This window comes from Entamoeba histolytica, genomic scaffold (assembly GCF_000208925.1).
Source record: "Entamoeba histolytica HM-1:IMSS scf_1104750517473 genomic scaffold, whole genome shotgun sequence".
NCBI lineage: Eukaryota > Evosea > Mastigamoebida > Endamoebidae > Entamoeba > Entamoeba histolytica.
The window spans coordinates 31,608-53,515 of NW_001914944.1; the positions used below are offsets into that span (position 1 = coordinate 31,608).

At 22.2% G+C, this 21,908-nt stretch overlaps 8 protein-coding genes across 8 annotated transcripts, besides 1 other annotated feature; 6 read left to right on the top strand and 2 right to left on the bottom strand.

The window, feature by feature from the left end:
* Positions 1 to 107: 107 nt before the first annotated feature.
* Positions 108 to 497, top strand: EHI_077220 (pre-mRNA cleavage factor I 25 kDa subunit, putative; the record flags this gene model as incomplete). Its single annotated transcript, XM_001913716.1, has 1 exon — positions 108 to 497. The coding sequence occupies one exon, from the start codon at positions 108 to 110 to the stop codon at positions 495 to 497; it is 390 nt and encodes a 129-aa protein (XP_001913751.1).
* Positions 498 to 593: 96 nt separating this feature from the next.
* EHI_077230 (geranylgeranyl transferase beta subunit) lies at positions 594 to 1,666 on the top strand (the record flags this gene model as incomplete). Its single annotated transcript, XM_649860.1, has 2 exons — positions 594 to 1,429; positions 1,489 to 1,666. 2 exons carry the CDS (start codon positions 594 to 596, stop codon positions 1,664 to 1,666), a joined length of 1,014 nt encoding a protein of 337 aa, XP_654952.1.
* Positions 1,667 to 1,713: 47 nt separating this feature from the next.
* Positions 1,714 to 2,412, bottom strand: EHI_077240 (TATA binding protein, putative; the record flags this gene model as incomplete). The annotated part of the gene is made up of 2 exons (XM_649843.1): positions 1,714 to 2,239; positions 2,288 to 2,412. 2 exons carry the CDS (start codon positions 2,410 to 2,412, stop codon positions 1,714 to 1,716), a joined length of 651 nt encoding a protein of 216 aa, XP_654935.1.
* Positions 2,413 to 2,559: 147 nt separating this feature from the next.
* On the top strand, positions 2,560 to 3,768 carry EHI_077250 (uncharacterized protein; the record flags this gene model as incomplete). The annotated part of the gene is made up of 1 exon (XM_649842.1): positions 2,560 to 3,768. One exon carries the CDS (start codon positions 2,560 to 2,562, stop codon positions 3,766 to 3,768), a length of 1,209 nt encoding a protein of 402 aa, XP_654934.1.
* An 8-nt stretch (positions 3,769 to 3,776) lies between these two features.
* EHI_077260 (DNA repair helicase, putative) lies at positions 3,777 to 5,546 on the bottom strand (the record flags this gene model as incomplete). The annotated part of the gene is made up of 1 exon (XM_649856.1): positions 3,777 to 5,546. The coding sequence occupies one exon, from the start codon at positions 5,544 to 5,546 to the stop codon at positions 3,777 to 3,779; it is 1,770 nt and encodes a 589-aa protein (XP_654948.1).
* A 95-nt stretch (positions 5,547 to 5,641) lies between these two features.
* Positions 5,642 to 10,774, top strand: EHI_077270 (rRNA biogenesis protein RRP5, putative; the record flags this gene model as incomplete). Its single annotated transcript, XM_649855.2, has 1 exon — positions 5,642 to 10,774. One exon carries the CDS (start codon positions 5,642 to 5,644, stop codon positions 10,772 to 10,774), a length of 5,133 nt encoding a protein of 1,710 aa, XP_654947.2.
* Positions 10,775 to 12,704: 1,930 nt separating this feature from the next.
* Positions 12,705 to 14,375, top strand: EHI_077280 (uncharacterized protein; the record flags this gene model as incomplete). Its single annotated transcript, XM_649853.2, has 1 exon — positions 12,705 to 14,375. One exon carries the CDS (start codon positions 12,705 to 12,707, stop codon positions 14,373 to 14,375), a length of 1,671 nt encoding a protein of 556 aa, XP_654945.2.
* Positions 14,376 to 15,712: 1,337 nt separating this feature from the next.
* Positions 15,713 to 15,825: a repeat region.
* Positions 15,826 to 16,391: 566 nt separating this feature from the next.
* Positions 16,392 to 19,175, top strand: EHI_077290 (uncharacterized protein; the record flags this gene model as incomplete). The annotated part of the gene is made up of 1 exon (XM_649852.1): positions 16,392 to 19,175. One exon carries the CDS (start codon positions 16,392 to 16,394, stop codon positions 19,173 to 19,175), a length of 2,784 nt encoding a protein of 927 aa, XP_654944.1.
* Between the last annotated feature and the right edge of the window lie 2,733 nt (positions 19,176 to 21,908).

Below are 21,908 nucleotides of genomic sequence, written 5' to 3' on the forward strand. Positions count from 1 at the left end.
AAATATCAGTTGAAAAGAATCATGTACCAAGAACATCAGTTTATGGAGTTATTTTAGTTCATAAAAATAATTTTCCACATTTATTAGTATTACAATCAAATTTATCAATGGATTTAAAAGATGAAATTCATCTTGTTGGAGGAAGATTAAAAATTGGAGAAGATGATCCTGTTGAAGGATTAAAAAGAAAATTAAGAAAAAAAATGTCAATGGAATATATTACACATTATGAAATAGGAGAATTACTTGGAACATTTTATAGAATAGAATATGATAAAAATTTATATCCATATATTCCAGTTCATGTAAGTCAAGTCAAAGAAATTATTAATATTTATATGATTCATCTTGTTGAAAAATGTGATTTTAAAATATTTGATACAGACAAATTAAGTTCAATTCCACTTTTTGCTTTACATAATAATTTTGAAAAATACAATATTACACTTTGTTCTATTCCAACTTTAGTTTCAAGGTATCTTATGATTTATGGTTAATAAAAAATAATTTAATATGAATTTGTAAAATTTGAAATTCTTTTCATTAAATAAAAAAAAAAGAAAAAAGAAAAGAAAAAGAACTTAAAGAAATTAATGAATGCACCTAATTTAAGAAGTGAAGGATTAACTCAAGAATCATTAAAAGTAACACAAAACTTTATAATAGGAGGATTAACACAACCACTTCCTGATTCATTTCAAAGTGTAGAAATTGGAAGAATTACAATGCTTATGTTTTATTTAGGTGCATATAAAATATTATTTCCAGAACAACCAATTAACAAAGTAATAGATACAGAAAAAACTATACAATATATTTTAACATCACTGAGTGTAAAAAGTGATTCAAAAGAAGTATTTCAAGGATTTACAGGATGTGAAATGTATGGAATATTTAAACATGGACATATTAGTTATACATATGCAGCACTTGCATCACTTTCACAATTAGGATATGATTTAAGAAGAATTGATAAATCTAGCATTGTAAATTCATATCATACATTATTTAGAAAAGAGTGTAAAGGAGTATTTGCAACAAGTCTTGAAGAAGAAGGAGAATATGATATTAGATTTATATATTCATTATGTGCTACATGTTATTTATTAAATGATTGGGGAAATATTAATAAAGAAATATTATTTGAATTTATTATGAGTTGTAGAAGTTATGATTTTGCATTTGGTCAAATGCCAAAAAGAGAAAGTCATGGAGGATCAACATATTGTGCAATTCAAAGTTTATCATTAATGGGAATGATAAATAGATTAGATCATATTGAAGAATTAGTTCAATGGCTTGTTCAAAAAAGTTATTTAGGATTTTCAGGAAGAATAAATAAACCAGCAGATACATGTTATAATTATTGGATTGGTTCAACATTAAAAACACTTGGATATGAACATTTAATAGATAAAAAATTTGTATTGTTTGTTTGGAATTATTTAAATAAATAATAAAAAAAAAATAAGAATTTATTATATATAGAGCATTTACAGAAAATTGTGTATCAAAAAGATTTGGAGGAATTGGTAAAAATCAAGAAGCATTGCCAGATCCAATGCATACATTTTGTTCATTAACAGGATTATCATTAATTGGAGCATTACCAGTAAAATATACAATTGATTCTAGAATAGGAATTGAAAAACCATCATATCTTTGATAAATTAAAATAAAAGTTAATTTAATTTTTCTTTTTACAAATAAAAATTAATTATCATTGTTTGCAACTTGAAGTAATATTTTGTATATCTCACTAAATGCTTTATTAATTTGTTCTATTTCTTTCCCTCCTGTAAATACTATTTTTCCTGATGCAAAAATTAATAATACCATTTTAGGGTCAGCTAAACGATATACAACACCTGGAAATATTTCTGGTTCATATTTAGTAATTTTTGGAGCAAGTTGAATTAATTCTTTAAGTGAAATAGCAAATTTCATATCACATGATGCAACTACATTTTGTATTTTAAAATGATTAAATTTAACATTATATCCAAGTCTTTGTAAAATTCTTGCATATTTTCTTCCTGCTAATCTTGAGTCATCAACTGTTTTTCCTCCTGTAACAACTAATTTTCCTGAATGAAAAACAAGTGCTGTTGTTTTTGGATTTGTAATTCTTATTATTAATGCTCCAAATCTTTTAGGGTTATATTCTGCATTTCTAACTCGACGAACAACATCTTGTAAATTAATTGTACAATCAAGTTCTACTGTTGCTACTATATTTCTATTCTTTAAATATTGATTAAATTATAAAATTAATTAAATACCAAACTGAATAACTGGTTTTTCAATTTCATTTGTAGGAACTGGTAATTGTTTTATTATTGGTTTATTGTTATTACTTGATATTTCTAAATCATTGTTTGTTAAAGAAATTGGAGATGATTGAGAAGACATTTATTTTTTGAAGATTATTTTCTTCTTCTAATTTTTTTTTTTTGTTGAAAATCTAAAATATAATTTTTATAAAGTAGAATATGAATGAATTATGAATAAATGAAAAGACATTATAATGAAAGAAAGAAAATGAATTAAAAAAAAATAATGAATAGAATATTAAAAATGAATAATAATGAACGCAGTTCATTAGATACAAATAAACAAGAATTGAAAGAAATAATTTTAAGAGAAATTAAAATTAGAACTAAACTCCTTCAATCAAATCAAAGATATAATGGAATGAAATGTGAAGGGTATTGTAGTGTTCTTATTGGAGATGAAGTTCCAGGGAAATTTACAGTTAGTACATTTCCACCACCAATTGAAGATGAATTTTTTTCAATAGAAAATTTATTAAAAATAATTGAAAGATTTGAAGAGGATGCAGAAATTATTAATGCAGTAATGTATTGTATTGCTATTATGGTATTAGAAATAACAAATAGAAGTAAATTTAAAAGAAGTAATGGAATAGAAATTATTAAAAAGATTATTAGAAGATATGAATATAATTTAACAGTTTTAAGATGTTGTTGTTCAATATTAGCAAATGTTGGACCATATATTATTGATTTAGAATGTATTAAAGAAATTGAAAGAATAATAAAAATTCATCCATATGATCAATTTATTCAAACAGCATTATGTGCAACATATGCAAATTATGCAAGAATAAATCCAAGAATTATTGTTGAAAATGGGATTATAGAAAAAATGAAACCAATGTTATGTGAAATAAATAATACAGATTTACAATATTCAGTATTAGCAGCATATTCAAATATATCAAGAAATTGTACTATTGGACAAAAGAAATGTATTGAAAATAAAATACATGAAATAATAATAAATAAATTAGTAAATGAAAAATGTACAACACAATATTGGAGAGTTTCATGTAATACATTAGGATGTTTAGCAATAAATGGATTAGGATATGAAAGTAATGAAGTAGTTAAATATGCACAAAGAAAAGGATTAATTGATAAAATTATAGAAATTCTTCATATTATTGAACATAAAGAAATACAAGATAAAAGATTTGAAAGAATGTATGGATGTTTAGCAAAATTTGCACTTGTTCAACCAATTAAAAGAATTCCTAAATTAATATGGATTTGTTATCAACAATGTTTAAAAAAAGAATTACTACCAAATCCATTAAATGAAATATTTCATAATGATTCATTTAAATGTCATATTTGTAAAAAAATATGTGATCCAATGATGATAAGAAGTATTAAATTTCAAGAAAAATTAATATTAATGTCATATTGTAGTATAAAATGTTGGAAAAAAAGACATGAAAATTAATAAATGAATTAAAAATCAATAATACTTTCTTTTTTAGATTTAGAATTAAAATAACGTTTATCACTTTCATTAAGAATATATTTAATTAAATTTAATTGTTCATTAGTATTCATATGAGTTATTATAGTACTATTAATACATTCAAATCCAAATCCAAGATTTTGCATATAAATTTGTTTTTTATGAATAAAATATTCTTCATGTGTATCTATTGATGTTAATGTATAAAAATAACCAATTCTTTCATTTTTTTTAATTCTAGATATTCTTCCAAGTCTTTGAAGTTGTTGTTTTCTTGAACCATTATTTGTACTAATTTGAATAATTACACTAGCATCAGGAATATCAAGAGAAGTATCACCAACACTTGACATTCCAATACAATTAATATCTTTTAATTTAAATTTATTTAATATATCTAATCTTTCTTTATTTGGACTTTCACCAAAAAAAATTGGACAATTTATTTGATAACCAATTTCTTTAAGAACAATAATAGAATCACAAAATAATATTATTTGTTCATTTCTTTTTAAATGTTGTTTAATAAGAAATTTTGTTACTTCAATTTTATTTGGATTAAGTGCTGATAAAATTATTTTATGTCTATAATTTGAATTATTAATATATTCTTCATAAAATGGAATAGTCATTGGACATTTAATATCAATACATTGAACATTAGCTATATATTTTTCTTTAATTAATTCTTTCCAACTTTCTTGATATAATATTGGTCCTATTAAATAATCTAAATCTTTAATTTTACAATCTTCTCTAATTGGTGTTGCTGTTATTCCAATTCTACATCTTGCTTCAATTAAATAATATATTTTTCTAAATTCTTTTGCTACTGATGAATGAACTTCATCAAGAATCATCATTCCATATTTTTTCTTTCTTATTTCTTCAATTTCTTTTGATTGAATCATTTGATATGTTGTTATTACAATATAACTTTCTTCTATTGTTTCTTTTATAATTGATGAAAAACATTTAATTTTATTTAATGGAATAGTTGACCATTTTCTAATTTCATCTCGCCATTGTTCTATAGATATTGTTGTTGTACAAATAATTATTGTTGGTTGTTGAAATGTACAAATAATACCAATTGTCATTAATGTTTTTCCTGCTCCACATGGTAAAATAATAATTCCACTTTGTGCAAATCCTTTTCTAAATACTGAACTAATTCCACTTATTTGGTATTTTCTCAAAACAGTATCATCTTTTAATGCAATAGGAATAGTTTTTTCTCCAATTTCAATTTTTTCATTTATTAAAATTCCTTTTTCTTGACATTTTTTTTTAAATACTATAATATTACTTTTTAATTCATATTCATTCTTATTTATTGTTATACATTCTTTTATTTCTTCTATTATTTTTTTATCTCCTTCACATATTCTTCTTCCTTCATAATTACAAATAACAGTTATAATTCTACTTTTTATTGTTTTTTCAATAAGTTGTTCAATTCGTTCTGGAATATTATTTTTAGAATATTTCTTTAATTGATAAATAATTATTTCTGGTTTTATTCCACTTGATATTGCTGAATAAATAGTATATTCAGTTATTATATATTCTTCCATATGTTCTAAAAGACATTTAACTTTTGATATTTTTTTAATAAATTCACTTGCTATTTGATAATTTTTATTATCACGTTCAATAATAATTAATCCATTTGGACATATCCAATATGGATTAGATGTATTTATAATCTGAAGTTTAAATTCTTCTGAATCATCATTTTCTATAGTACTTTTCATTTCAATTTAAATAACAGTTATGAATTTACTATATCAATGGATATTTTTCTTTTTTTTTTGAAAAAAAATTAGGGTTTAACTTACATTATTAAACAATGTCAATTGATAATAAAACCCAATTAAAATATCTTACAGAAGAAAAGAAAAAGAATATCAAACCAAAGAAAGTAAGTAAAAAAGAATTTAAAGAACCAAAAGAAGAAAAAAAAGAAAAAGAAATTACAAGAATTCCATTTCCAACTGGTTATTCATTAAATCCAAAAGATAAAATTCTTGGAGTTGTTTCTGAAATTAAAGATGGTAGAATTATAATTAGTTTACCATTTAGATTAAAATATGTTTGTTCATTTGAAAATATTCCATTTGTTAAACTTGGAGATATAATTCCATTATCAGTAATTTCACCAACTACAAAAGAAAATAGATTAGATTGTACATTTGATATTTCTATAATAAATGAAAATAGAGGAATTAAAATAAATGATGTTGTTTATGGAATAATTCTTTCAATTGAAGATTATGGATATCAAGTTAATGTTGGAAATAATAATACAGTTTTTGTTAAAAAAAATGAAGATATAAATGATATAACAGAAGAAAATGATATGTCAGAAATAAGTAATGAAGAAAATGAAGAAAATGAAGAAAATGAAGAAAATGAAGAAGAAAATAAAGAAAAGAAAGAATTTAGAATAAGAAAAGTAGGAGATTTTATTCAAATAAAAATTACAGAAGAAGTAGGAGATAAATTTAAAGGAATTATTGCAGATAGTAGTTGTATTGTTGAAGAAATGAAGAATGTAAGAGTAGGATGTCATGTTAAAGTTAAAAATAATTATCAAACAAAAAATGGAAATGTTATGAAAATGTCAGGAGGAAATTTATATTGTCATTTATTTCATAATAATGAAGAAGGAGAAGAAGGAGTAGTTATTTATTATAATAATCAACTAAATAAATATTATATAAGTATGTTACCACATGTTATTTGTGAAGATTTTGAAACTAAAACACCACTTGAATATTTTAAAATTATAGAATTTACAATTAGTAAAATAGATGAAAATGTAGGAATTATTGGAGAAACTGAAGATAAAGAAGAAGTATTTTTATCAAAAAAACAAATAAAAGATGAAAGTTGTTCAGATATTCCAAAAGAATTTAAAATAGGAAGTACACATAAAGGAAGAGTAATGTATTATTCAGCATTTGATGGGTATTGTGGAATAACAACAAGAGAAAGTATATTATCAGATAAATATCAAAGTATATTTGATATTAAATCAGGGATGATAATTGAAGGAACAATTAAAGAAGTTAATGAAAAAGGAATTATTGTTAAAATAGGAGAAAAAATCTATGGATTTTGTGATAAAATTAATAGTGGAGATATTCCTATTGAAGATTTACAAAGTGTATTTAAAAAAGAACAAAAAAGTAAATTTAGAGTATTAACAGTAAATAATAGAAATAATAGTATTTATTTAACACATAAAAGAACATTAATGAAAGCAACAACACCAATTATTACAACTATTGAAGAAACAGAATTAAATACAATAACATTTGGTACAGTAACATTTATTGATAATAAAAGAGGAGTATATTTAAAATTCTTTAATAATATAGAAGGGTTTATTCCTACAATTGAATTATTTAATCAAAAAATAGGAATGATTAGTATTGGACAACTTTTAAAAGTTAGAATTATTTCATTTGATAAACAACTTTTACTTTGTTCATTAAATTTATTCCCAGAAGAAAATGTACCAGAAAAATATGAAGATGTTAGTAGACATTTTGAAGTAGGAGAAATTTATGAAGGAATTGTTGTTGCTAAAAGAGAAAAAATTATGTTAGTAAGAATTAAAAGTGGAGATGTTCAATATATTGCAATGATGCCATATTATCTTGTTATTGATGGAGATGAAGGACAAGATATTCCTAAAATGATAAGAAATGGAACAATATTAAAAGAATGTTTATTATTAAAGAATCAAATGGGACAAATGGTAATTACAACAAAGAAATCACTTATTTCATTAAGAAAAAAAATAGGAAAATTTAATTCTAAAGAAGAAATGACAGTTGGAAAATATATTGGATATGTAAGTAAAATTAAAGGAAAGTATTGTTTCATTTCATTTTATAATGGAGTAACAATACTTTGTTATAGAATGAATGTTAGTGATACTAATTTACCAATTGAAGAAGTATTAGAAGTTGGACAAACAGTATATGGATATTTAAATAAGAAAGGTATTTTTTCATTAAAAGAAAGTAGTGTAGGAAGTATTAAAGAAGAATTTATGTTATTAAGAGTAGAAAGAGATGTTGAACCAAAATATGGAAGTCAACTTAAAATAGAAATAAAAGATATTAAACCATATGGAATTATTGGAAAAAATAAAGAAAGAGAAGAAACAATATTTATTCCAAAAACAGGAATTGAAGGAGATATTAAAGAAATGAATAAAGGAAATACTATGAAATGTATTGTTATTGGAGTTGATAAAGAAAGAAAAATGATTGATTGTATTCAAGAAAAAATGATTACAAAACAACATATAGAAAATAATAAAATATATAAAGGAAAAGTTCTTCTTAATAAAGAAGAGTATTGTGTTTGTCTTGTTGAAGGAAATATTGTATTTGTAAATAAAATTCGAATGAATGGAGGAAAATATACAGTAAAAGAAGAAGTTGAAATAATCATTGGAAAAGAAATGGAAGGATATCAAAATATTTATGAAGGAACAATTAATAGTAAACCAATTGTTTATAGCATTAAAAATAATACAATTAATATTGGAGAGAAGATAGAAGGAGTAGTAAGTTATACAAATGAAAGTATTAGTTATTTAAATTTAGGAAAAGGAATTACAGGAAGATTACATAAAATTAATAGTACAAAGAAGATAGAAATAGGAGAGAAAATAGAATGTTATATTATTGGAATACAAGTTAAAGGAGAAATAATTAAAGAAAAAGGAAAAGAAATAGAAGGAAGAATAGAAATAGTTGAATTAAGTATGAAGGAAGAAGGAAATATGGAAGAAAAAATTCAAGAAGGAGAAGAAATCGAAGGAATTATTAGTAGAGAAATGAAAGATGGATATATAATTTCGTTTAATTCAATACTTAAAGGAAAATTAAATTATATTGAAATAGGAGATAATATTGAAGAAATTAATATAAATAAAAAAGAATATAATGTTGGAGATAAAATAAAAGTTAAAGGATATTATAGTAAAGAAAATATCTATTTAATAAAAGACAAAAAAGAAGAAATTAAAGAAGGAGAAATTATTGTTGGAGAAGTTATTGGTAATAATACAAAAGAATTAAAAATTAAAGTATTAATTAAAGGAAATAGAATAGGATATATTCATTATTGTGATATAAGTAATGTTTTTAATCCATTTCCAAGAGATTATTTACAAAATGGAAAATATATTAATATGTATGTACTTTCAAATAAACCCGAAATTTTATGTTCAATGAGAAAAGAATATTTAAAAGAAGCTTATGATGAAATATTCCCACCATTAATAGGAGGAGTTCAAACACGTATTGTAACAAAAGATACTATTAAAGAAGGAGAAATTTTAACAGGATATATTATAAAAAGTAGTGAAGAAGAAGGAGTTGATGTAATGGTATCAAGAGATGTAACTATTCATGTAGCACCAGGAGAATTATTAGATAATACAAGTTATCATGGGAAAGATTTTTCAAGAATCTTTTGTATTCAACGATTAGTAAAAGTAAGTATCATTGATAAAGAAGGATTAGAAGGAACATTAAAACAAAGTGTTATTTATCCAGGAATAATTAAATACTTTAAAGATATCAAAGAAAATATAGTAACTAAATGTGTTATAGTAAATATTACAAGTGAAGGATTGTTTTTAAGATTCTTTAATTCTAATATTCGAGGATTATGTCATTGTAGTAAAATAGAAGATAAAAAATTAACAAAGAAAGAAATGGAAAAGAGATTTAAAATTAAAGATGTCATAATGGCAAAAGTAGTTCATATTGACAAGAAGAAACATCGAGTTAATTTTAGTATCAAACCAGAAGATGTAGGAGAAGTAGAAATGAAAGATGAAGAAGAAACAATAGCTATTGATCCATGGAAATTAGCATTAAAAAGAAAAGAACAAAAAAGAAGAAATGAAGAAAAAGATATTGCAATTAAAGAAGAAATGAAAGATGAAGAATTTAAAGAAGGAGTAGAAGATGAGGCTAACATAGAATGGGATGATCCTACTAAAGAAGAAGAAAAACATGAAAATACTACTATGGAAGAGGAAGAAGAAATAGAAGAAGGTAAAGATAATAATAAAGAAGAAGGAAGTATGGAAGAAGATAAAGAAGAAGAAGATAAAGAAGAAGAAAATATGGAAGAAGAGGAAAGTGAAGAAATTGTATTAGATTTAGATGAATGTCAAAAAGGAGTTGAAAAAGACCCAGATAATTCAATAGAATGGATTAAATTAATGCAATGTTTCATTCAAAGAAAAGAAATAGATGAAGCAAGAAAAGTAGGAAAGACAGGAATAGAAAGTATCAATTTTAGAAAATTAGAAGAGAAATTAAATATTTGGAAAGCATTAATGCAATTAGAAGCTAATCATGGAGATGAAAAGAGTTTAAAGAAAGTATATAATGAGGCATTAGAGGTATGTGATAGGAAGAAAATCATGCTTCATATGATTCACATTTACAAAGAAAAGAAAGAGGTAGAAGAAGAAGAGAAAATCTTCAGAACATTATTTAAGAAAGTTAAAGGCAGTTGTAAAGTATATAAGAAATACTGTAATTTCCTAATGAGAAACAACAGAGAAGAAGAAATCAAAAACACATTAAGCAAAGCAAAAACAACATTAGATAAAAAGAAAATGATAAGTTTAGAAATTCATATTGCCCGATTAGAATATAAATATGGATCAGTTGATAAAGGAAGGTCAATGTTTGAAGATATTTTAACAAACAATCCAAAACGACATGATGTTTGGAATATTTATATTGATATGGAGAAAGAAGTAGGAGATGTAGGAGTAATAAGAAGAATATTTGAACGAATAGTTAAACAAAAACTAAGTACAAAGACAATGAAAACATTCTTAACTAAATACTTAGAATTTGAAAGAAAATATGGAGATGAAAGTAGACAAGAACATGTTAGAGACATTGCTAAATCATTTGTTTCAACAAAATGAATTGATTGATTTTTAAGTATTTGTAATTATTTATCAAATAATAAAAGAAGAAACTAAGTCAATGAAATATCTAAACTAAATTATCAATATACTTTCAATAATTATTTTAGAGTATTTTTATTAAGTTTATTTGTTTTATTCATTGTCATAATTGATATTTGAGATATTCTTTAATTCTATTGTTTCAATCTTTTATTCTTTAACTCTTGTTTTTATTCTTCGTTTCTATTATTTTTTTCTTTGTCTTTTATTTTAAACATCTTGTTTCTTATTCATAAATCATTGTTTTGTTATTTGTAAAATATGAAATATGATAGAATATTGAATAATAAAATACTCTATTCATTTATAATGTGATTAAAATAATATAAAAGCAATTAATTAATGAAATGTATTTATTAAAGATATTGAAATTAATAAAATCATTTGAATGTTATTTTGAATTATAATCATACAACTCTTATTTATTATTTTGTTTTATTATTTATTCAATTTCTTGTTTATTTACGTTCATTTAAATAAAACAAAAAAAGAAATAAAGATAAGAATATATATTGAAATAATTTTATTGACGTTTAAAATGGTTTGAAATATAATTTATATAAATAGGATGTTAAACGTATTTTAATATATATAAAATAAGTATTAATAATATAAATCAGTGCAAAGTCAATGACAAAATGAAATGCAGATGAAAATAATACTAAAATAGTTAATGAATTAAAAAGAATAAAATGAAATACATGAATAAGAATGATGATATATTGCATTTAAATTATTTATAATGTATAAAAGAAATATATTCATTTGATACATGAATGTAAAGAAAATAAAAGAAAATTTACACAATAACATTAAAAAGGTGAATAATAAAAATAAGAAAGAAAAGAAATAAATGGTATTATAGGTAAATGATATAAATTAATGAAGTGATGATGACATTCATAAATTGTTAGATATGAATAATGAAACAATCAATTAATTCATTTGAAGGTGATATTGAGAAATAGATGATGTTAAATTAATTATTATCATTTTATTTTAAAATTATTTTTTTCAAGTTTAAAGATAATGAAGAAGAAATAAAGTGAATAATTTGAAATTGTAATTTTATTTTAATAATTGTTTCTAAAATGTCACTTGGTAAAATTGATGAAATCATATTTTAACAAATAAGAAATAAATTCAAGTATTTTATATAAAATAATGAAATAGAACATAATAAAATTATGAAAAAATTCAAATTAAATTTACAATAACATTTAAAAGAAATAATAAAAAAGAAGAATAAAAGAGAATAATTAGAAATATAATGAACAAAGAAATAAAAGAGAAATAAAAATAAATAAAATTTAACACAAGAAATGAAGATAGAAAAGAAAATAAAAAAAAAAGAATAATGAAATAACAATAGAATCAATGATGGAAATAATCAAATGAATAACATAATGAAATAATAAGTATGAATAAATAAATAAGTCTAAATAGTCAACATCAAATAATAAAATAAAGAAGAAAAGATAGATATACAAAATGAATAAAATGAAATAAAACAACAAATAGAAAATAAATAGGGGGTAATAAATAAAAAAGAAAAAGAAAAGGAAATAAAATAAATTATGAGAAGAAAATATATAAATTGAAACAACATTTGTGTTAATACAGTATGATAAAAATAACGACACAATCATGTTAACGAAATTGAAAATGAAAGAAAAGAAATAAAGAAATAAAACTGATAAACCACGAAATTCGATAAAAATAAATAGAAATAACATTACATTAACACCGATAATGCTATTTTTATGATTATGAAATGATAAAATAAAAACAAAACAGTGAAAAACATCACTGGAATAAAATAGAAATAATAGTAATTCTTCATTCAACAGTATTTAAAGAAGATGAAAAAGCTATAAAATAACAAAACATGTTTGGAATTAAAGATAGAAAAAAATATGGAATGAAAATACCAGAAAAGTTTTGTGGAATAGCTGATGAATGTTTTTCTGGATGTAATAATCTTAGGCAAATTAATATACCATCAAATATTGAATCAATAGGAGACTCTTGTTTTTCGGAATGTACATCATTAACAACAATTAATATACCAACAAGTGTTAGTGAAATAGGAGATGAATGTTTTAGTAGATGTACATTATTAAAATCAATTACTATTCCATCAAGTATAAGTAAATTAGGATATGGATGTTTTTCGGAGTGTTCATCATTAACAACAATTAATATACCAACAAGTGTAATTGAAATAGAAAGGAGATGTTTTAATGAATGTAAGTCATTAAGAACAATTGCTATACCAACAAGTGTAGTTGAAATAGGAGATAATTGTTTTGATGAATGTAAAATATTAACATCAATTACGATACCAACAAGTGTAAGTAAAATAGGGGATGGTTGTTTTTCAGAATGTTCATCATTAAGAATAATTTCTATATCTACAAGTGTAATTGAAATAGGATATGGATGTTTTAATGAATGTTCATCATTAAAAACAATTAATATACCAACAAGTACAAGTAAAATAGGAGACAATTGCTTTGATGGATGTAAAACATTACAATCAATTGACATACCAACAAGTGTAAGTAAATTAGGAGATGGATGTTTTTCAGAATGTTCATCATTAGACTCAATTACTATACCAACAAGTATAAGTAAATTAGGAAATAATTGTTTTAGAGAGTGTTCATCATTACAATCAATTGACATACCAACAAGTGTAAGTAAATTAGGAAATAATTGTTTTTCTGGATGTACAAGATTAAAAACGATTACTATATTCACAAGTGTTAGTAAAATAGGAAGTTCTTGTTTTTATGGATGCTCATCATTAACAACAATTAGTATAGAAGATGTAAAATATATAAGTGAAGAAAGAATATTTATGAATGAACCAGTGTTAATTAGTATTGAAATACCAAAGAATTTAAAAACAATAAATGGAAAGAAGATTGAAAAGAAAGATATTAATGAATTTATTATTCCATCAACAATCACTAAATTAGGAAATGGTTGTTTTGAAGAATGTGAATCATTAAAATCAATTACTATACCAACAAGTGTTAGTGAATTAGGAAATGATTGTTTTGAAGAATGTGAATCATTAACAACTATTAATATACCAACAAGTGTTAGTGAACTAGGAGATAGTTGTTTTAGTTCTTGTTCATTATTAACGTCAATTAATATACCAACAAGCGTTAGTAAAATAGGAAATAGTTGTTTTTATGGATGTACAAGACTAAGAACGATTAATATACCAACAAATGTTAATGAACTGGGAAATAGTTGTTTTGATGGATGTTCGTCATTAACATCAATTAATATTCCATCAAGTGTAATTGAAATAGGAGATTGGTGTTTTTCAGAATGTAAGTCATTAAGAACAATTACTATACCAACAAGTGTAATTGAAATAGGAGGGTGGTGTTTTAATGAATGTAAATCATTAACATCAATTAATATATCCACAAGTGTTATTGAAATAGGAGATAATTGTTTTGATGGATGTCCGAATGAGTTGAAAAAGAATGAGGTATTAAGAAAGATATATTATAAAGATGACTGTGTCATTGTTTAAGTGAAGGAAATTAACCTAAAATAATTGAATTTTAAAATAAGAAATAAAGAATAAAATAAGAAAAGAAAATAAAGATATAATAAAAATTAAGAAGAAAAGAATAAAGAGAAATTATAAGAATATAAACAAAATAATAAAATAAATATACAAAATGAATATAAATGAAAAAAGAATAACATAATCAAATAAATAATATAATAAGAAATAGAAATGAATTTTGTTTTATTAATCGTTTAAAATTGAAAATATAAAAAGAAATAAAGAAATGATTAACACATTGATAAATTAAATGAATAACATATTATTCTCATTCAATTAATATTATTCATTTTAAATATCATCATTTTTCATGATTCTTTTCATACAAAGAAAGACAAATAAAAATAACATTAAAGAAATAATAAAATGGCAATATTTCATAACTAAAAAGTAGAAAAGAATAAACATAAAAAGAAAAAATATAAAACAGATATATCAAGATATAAAGAAGTATTTATTAATTTATATGATATATACTCAAATAAAAAAATGATTGAAATAATTAATTCTATTTTCCAATTGAAATTCGTTGTATTTTGTGAATGAAGAAATAAACAAAGAAGAAAATCAAATAGAAACAATATAATATTTATTTAAATAAGAATAAATGTATGATAATTGTTATTTAAATTAAAATTTGTTTATACATATGATTTAAAGTTCATTAAGCAATTTTAATATTGAAAAGAATAATTAAAAATAAGTGATAAATCAAATTCAAACATAAAGAAGTTAAATGATTTGTGTATGTTGCTGATAATCATTTTCACGAAGAATGTAATTAAATGATAATAAAAATTAAAGATAGTGATAATTGTACAAAGGTCTAAGATTAAAATAAGTTATACTAACAATAGTTTTAACGAAAAAAGAATTTCTGGTAACCGTCAACAATTTGTTAAAGTTATATCTGATACACTTCAATTAAAATACTTTTGAAATGTGTGTGTATATTATATGAATAGTTATCAAAAGAAGAATATTTTAAAAGATAAAAACAAAAAGAGTTGAATAAACTTATTAAACAAAAGAAAACACTGATATTCAATGTATTTTATACATTCACAATAAAATAAAAGATAAAACAAAAAGAGAAATTGAAAGAAAAAAATAATAAAAAGTGAATGTGATAGAATCAAGTTGTGATTATTGATGTTGTTAATTTCTTATCGTTGAATATTCAATATACACTTCCCACATACCTTCAAATTTTCTTTCGTTTAAACAATACTTAATCCACTTATTTCCATTGTTATTATTAAAATATATATGATGATAAAAATGAATGAAATGATTCATATAATGTTTAGTATGATGATTATTGTATCTCTGTCAATACAAATATTTCATATTTTACACACTCTTCTATCGTTTATATTTATTTGTTGATATGAAATTTTCTTTTGTTATTATTAACATCTTTGTGACATTTCATGACTTTCATTTTTTAGTCGAAAGAAAAGAATTGGAAAAAGAAAAATAAAAGAAATTGAAATAAAAATGATAACATATTTATATATCATAATCATTACCCCTTCAATGTTATCATAATTTCAGCACAATGATGTTTGAAATGATGAAATAAAGAAAGAGTATTAACAATAAAAATAAAAGAATAACCGAAAGAGAAAATAGAATGAAATAAGTCAATTGATTTTATCTATTTTTAATTTAAAGAAATTCAAGTCAACAAAAAATAGACAAAAAGGAATGATTAAGAAGCAATTATCAATGTATTTTTACAATGAAGAAAATTTTATTGTAACTTTATTTCATGAATATGCAATTGACGATAAAAAATATACCGAAATAAAAATAAATAAAACGAAGTGAAATATTAAAAACGGTGTTTAGTATCGAAACAAATGATGTTTATGAGAAATAACCAATCAGAAAAGAAGTACTACTTTTAAACAAATAACCTATTTTGACGAATGGTATGTATTTAAACAAGAAAACAAACTTGTTAATCATTAAATGTCAAGAGTAGTAGTTAGATTTATTTTAAATGGACAATGCGTTGCAACTAAACCACTAAATTCACAAGACAAATTGAAAACAGCAAGAGAGAAAATAAAAGAAAAGATGTCTGACTCTCAACACTTTTTAACAAAAGAAGGAGATATAATTGATAAGAATGATGAAGAGTGTTTTACTGTAGGAGATGTAATTGATGAAAAAAGAGTAATAAATATTAAAGGAATAGAAGATAAAAAAGAAATAAGAATAAAGATAAATGATAAGATAATTACTACTATTGAAATAGATATTAAAACACCATTAAGTGATGTTAGAAAAATAGTTCAAAACATTCCAGATTCAGCATATTTCTATACACTTGACAATGATAAAATTGAAAGAAATACTGAAGAAGAATTTATAGTAGAAGACATAATAAATAATGATGAAATTATTCTTAAAGAAGAAAAAGAAAATATACCAGAAATCAATGATATAACAATTGGAATATGTTTGAATGGAAAACCAAAGATAAAAAAGCAATTCAACAAGAATATTTCTCTTTCAGATCTTAGAAAAGAAATTGAAAATGAAAAAGAAATTCCAAAAGACTTTTCTTTTGAAGATCAAGATGGATTTAAAATATCAATTAATGATGAACAATCATTAAAACTAACATCTATTTTGCACGATAATAAAATCAATATAAAAACAGAAGTTACTGATACCTCTCCTAATAATATTGAAGTTAGTCTTAAAGATGAGAAAGAAAATACACCAGAAATCAATGATATAACAATTGGAATATGTTTGAATGGAAAACCTATGCTTAAAAAGCAATTCAACAAGAATATTTCTCTTTCAGATGTTAGAAAAGAAATTGAAAGACTACAACAAATTCCGAAAAGGTTTGATTTTGAAGATCAAGATGGATTTAAAATATCAAGTGATGATGAACAATCTTTACAATTAACATCTATTTTGCATGATAATAAAATCAATATAACAACATTGACAGAAGACATAATAAATAATACATTAACTAATGTTTCACCCAGTAAAACAACAACACAGTGCACTCCATTAAGTAATAATTGTAATCAATGCTTCCCAAATAAAAGTAACGATTCTGAAACTTCAACAAGTAATACAGATGTGTCTGAACCAAATGTTCCAATTGAAGGAAGTATAAGATTGGAAAATCATGAAAATGGAAAATTAAAAATATATTTATATCCAAATCAGCCATTTAATCAAAAAGATGAGAATGATGCAATTGGTATTCTAGTTGTTGGTCAAACAGGAAGTGGCAAAACTACATTATTGAATAGTTTTGTAAATGCATTATATGGAATAAAAATAACAGATGACTTTAGATATATAATTATAAATGAAGATAATTTAGAACAACGTAAAGATCAATCTAAAAGTCAAACAAGTCAAGTAACAATTTATAATATTAAAAGAACAAAAAGAACACCACCAATCAAAATAATAGATACACCAGGATTTGGAGATACAAGAGGAATTGCTTATGATAGGGAAATTACTAAACAAATAAAAGAAGCATTTGAAAATAAAGTATTAGATTTAAATGCTATTTGTTTTGTTGCACAATCAAGTAATGCAAGATTAACTCTAAGTCAACAGTATATATTTGGGAATATTATCAACTTATTTGGGAAAGATGTTAAAAAGAATTTTATTGCAATGCTTACATTTTGTGATGGTAAAACACCACAAGTCATAAATGCATTACAATCAAAAGAATGTGATTTCAGTACAATTATTCCAGAAATAGACTCACCATGGTATTTAAAATTCAATAATTCAGCTATTTATGATGATAATACAGAAGATAAATTTACACAAATGTTTTGGGAATTAGGTATGAAGAATTTTGATGATTTTATAACAAAATTATTAAAACTACCAAGAAAATCATTAGAGAAATCAAGAGAAGTGTTGAAGAGAAGAGAGTGTATTAAGGCACGAATTGAAGACTTAAAAACAACATTAAATAGTCAATTGGCAAAAATGAATGAGATAAAACAGATATATGAACAGCTGAATGAAAATCGAGAAAAAGTTAAAAATAATGAAAACTTTACTTTAACTACACAAGTAGAAGTACAAAAAAAGGTTGACTTAAAACCAGGAGAATATGCAACGAATTGTAATAAATGTCATAAAACATGCCATTATCCATGTCATGTTCCATTTTTTATTTCAGCATTTACAAACAGATTTTGTACATGCATTGAAAACAAACATTGTAGAGTATGTGGTTGTCATCATACAGAACATGTAAATGAATCATGTAAATATGAATATGTAATAGAGACAAAAGAACAAAAATTGGAAGATGTGTATAAAAGATATAGTGAAGGTAAAGAAGGTATGGCTAGTGCAGAAAGTATGTTAATAAGGTTAGAAGAAGATTATTATAAAATTCAAAGTGAATGTTATGACCAACAACAAGAAATTATCGATTGTGTTAATACATTATCTGAAATTGCATTAAATAAGAAAGTGACCAGTTCAAATGAATACTTAGACATGTTGATTAAAACAGAAAATGAAGAAAAGAAACAAGGATATGAAGCAAGAGTTGAAGGATATAAAGAACTTAAAAAAACGAATGAAATGATAGAAGATATTATGAAAAATTCAACAACAAAAAAGAGTAAGGAAGAAATTAATGCAGAAGTTAAAAGAAGAATGAAAGAAGAAGAAAAAACAACAAGAGTTAAAACAGGGAGAAGTTGGTTATCAGCAAAACCAAATAACCAAAAGAAATGAAAGTTTTAATTAACTGGTTTTAAAAATATTTTTTTTTAATTAAGGAATAAAATTGATAATTAATATTCATTATTCACAATTGACAATACCAAACTATTTTGTTTTCAATCAAATTCACTCAATATGTTTGAATGAATAGAATAAATCAAATCAACCATCTTGTTGTTAAATACATTGTTTTATTATCACTAATAATGTCATTTTCAAAAGTTCACCATTTAATTAACTCTGCTTTTGATTGATATATCTTTCATTATGTTTGTATAGTGGATATCATTTTTATTCTTTATTATTAGTTTTCTTTATTACCATTTCATAATATTTCTTCTAATTATTTTATTTATAACTATAAATCAAATTATTTGTTTTTTTTTTCTTTGACTTTATTCTTTTTTCTCAATATTCTTAGTATTTCTTAGTATTTCTTTATTTTCTTCATTCTTATAAACTTTCTATTTCTTCTTTCTATTATGTCTTTTATATTTATGCTTTATGTCTTTAGGCTATGTTATTTTTTCGTACATTATTTGATTAATTGTATCTCAATCATCAATGAATAACATAGAAATCGAAATGAAATATCTTAAAAGTAATTGTAAAAGAACTAAATTTGAAATTGTCTTTCAATGTGATGAATCAACAATGAAAATGATGTTTGATGAATGTGTGAGACAAAGTCACAATTCAAAATATTCTCTTATTATTTTGTTGATAATTCATTATGTTAATTGATTGTTTCACAAATAAATACATCATAAAGAAGGACATCATCTGAAACAATCATCAAAAGATGAAATATTTCATTTGTTTGTGTTTTTATTGTATATTGAAATACGTAATGAAATAAAAATACTCTAAAAACACTTGAATAATCATGACTGAAAAGAAATGTGTAAAATAATATGTTCAGAACATGATTTGAAATAATGTGTTAAGAGTACGAAAATAAGCAAAGAAAAAATGCATCTAAATAATTTGCAAAAAAGAAAAAAGATGCAAAAAAATTTGCATCCATAGAATATTCAACTTATTATATTTTGCTCCTAAAAAAAATAAAAAAATAAAAAATATGATAAATACAGAATATATAAATATTTATGTTTATATTTTATAATCATTTGTATTCATTTTATATGAAATATTAATGAAATAGATGATTTGATTATTCATATTTATTTTTATTATTTTTATTCTTTTATTTATATGTTATTTATCTATCGTATTTTTATATTTATTTCTCTGTTTATATTATTTATATCATTGTATTCTTCTTATTATCTATATATTATTATATTCTTCTTATTTTATGTTTTTTATGTTTATATTATTTAGATTTTCTTATTGTTATTCTTTTCTATTTAAATGTATTTTATTATTTGTTTATTCATCCTTATCATTTTTATATTATTATCATTTATATCTACTTTCATTTTATATTATTTCTCTTTTGTTTTATATTAATATTAATTTTATATTTTATACTTTTTATTTTCTTATTATATCATTTATTATCATTTCTCCTTTTATTTATCATTTATTCTTATTATTCTTTTGTTTTATATTCTATCTATGTTATATATTCATATCATTTTCATTTATATTACATATTACATTTTATATAATAACATAACACATATGATTGAATATATATTAAACATCATGTTTAAATATACATATAAATAATAAACATAAAAATAATAAAATAATTTTCAATAATAAAATAATACCAATTATTTTACATCATTAAATTAGACACTTTTATTTCATATTTCTAATTTTTACAATAAAAAATACACTTTTTATTTCTTCATTCATCTTTTATTATCTATTCTATTTTATTACTCTTTATCTTCTTTCTTCTTCTACTTTCTTTTTATTCTTTTATATATTTATATTCTTTTATATCTTTATCTTCATTGCCTAATTTAATAATCATTAAATTCAAAATGAAATAATGAGTTAAAAAAAGAAACAAATAATTTGATAGTAATTGAAAAACAATAATTTAAAAGAAATAAAACAAAATGAAGAAATTGATTTTCTTATTTCTCAATATGATGAAAATCAAAATATTATATTAAACATAAAAGAAAACAAATATTTTAAGAAAGAGTGTATTTCATTAGCATTATAATAGTTTGTATACTTTTCTATAATTCGTAACAATATTAACGTAAAATATTTTGTTGAATAATATCCATTATATATTTCATCATTTCTTTAATAATACATACCAATTATTATATTAGAATGATTAATATACATTCTTTATAATAATGAATAATACAAATTGTATCAAAATAGAAAATCATAAACAAATAATAAAAAAGAGAGTTTACTCATAAATTTGTATTATGAATTATATGATATTTCACATAAATTAACTTCTATTTAACAAATAGAAATAAATATACAAACAAGAAATAAATAAACAGAAATAAATAAACGTATTAATTGAAGAAGAGATTTAGAATTATAAAATCAAGAAGAAAACATCATAATATAACAAAACATCATAATATAACATAAATAATTACAAACAATTAGAATAAACACACATCCTAATGATACAAAGCAAATCAATAAAGAGTAATACAACACACATAAATGTGATAATACTACAAATGAAATAATAAACGAAGGAATGAGAATATAAAAGAATAAAAAGAGAAGAAATAATAATAGTAAAAGAGAAAAAAAGATAGAAAAGAATAAAAAGAATATCAACACAAA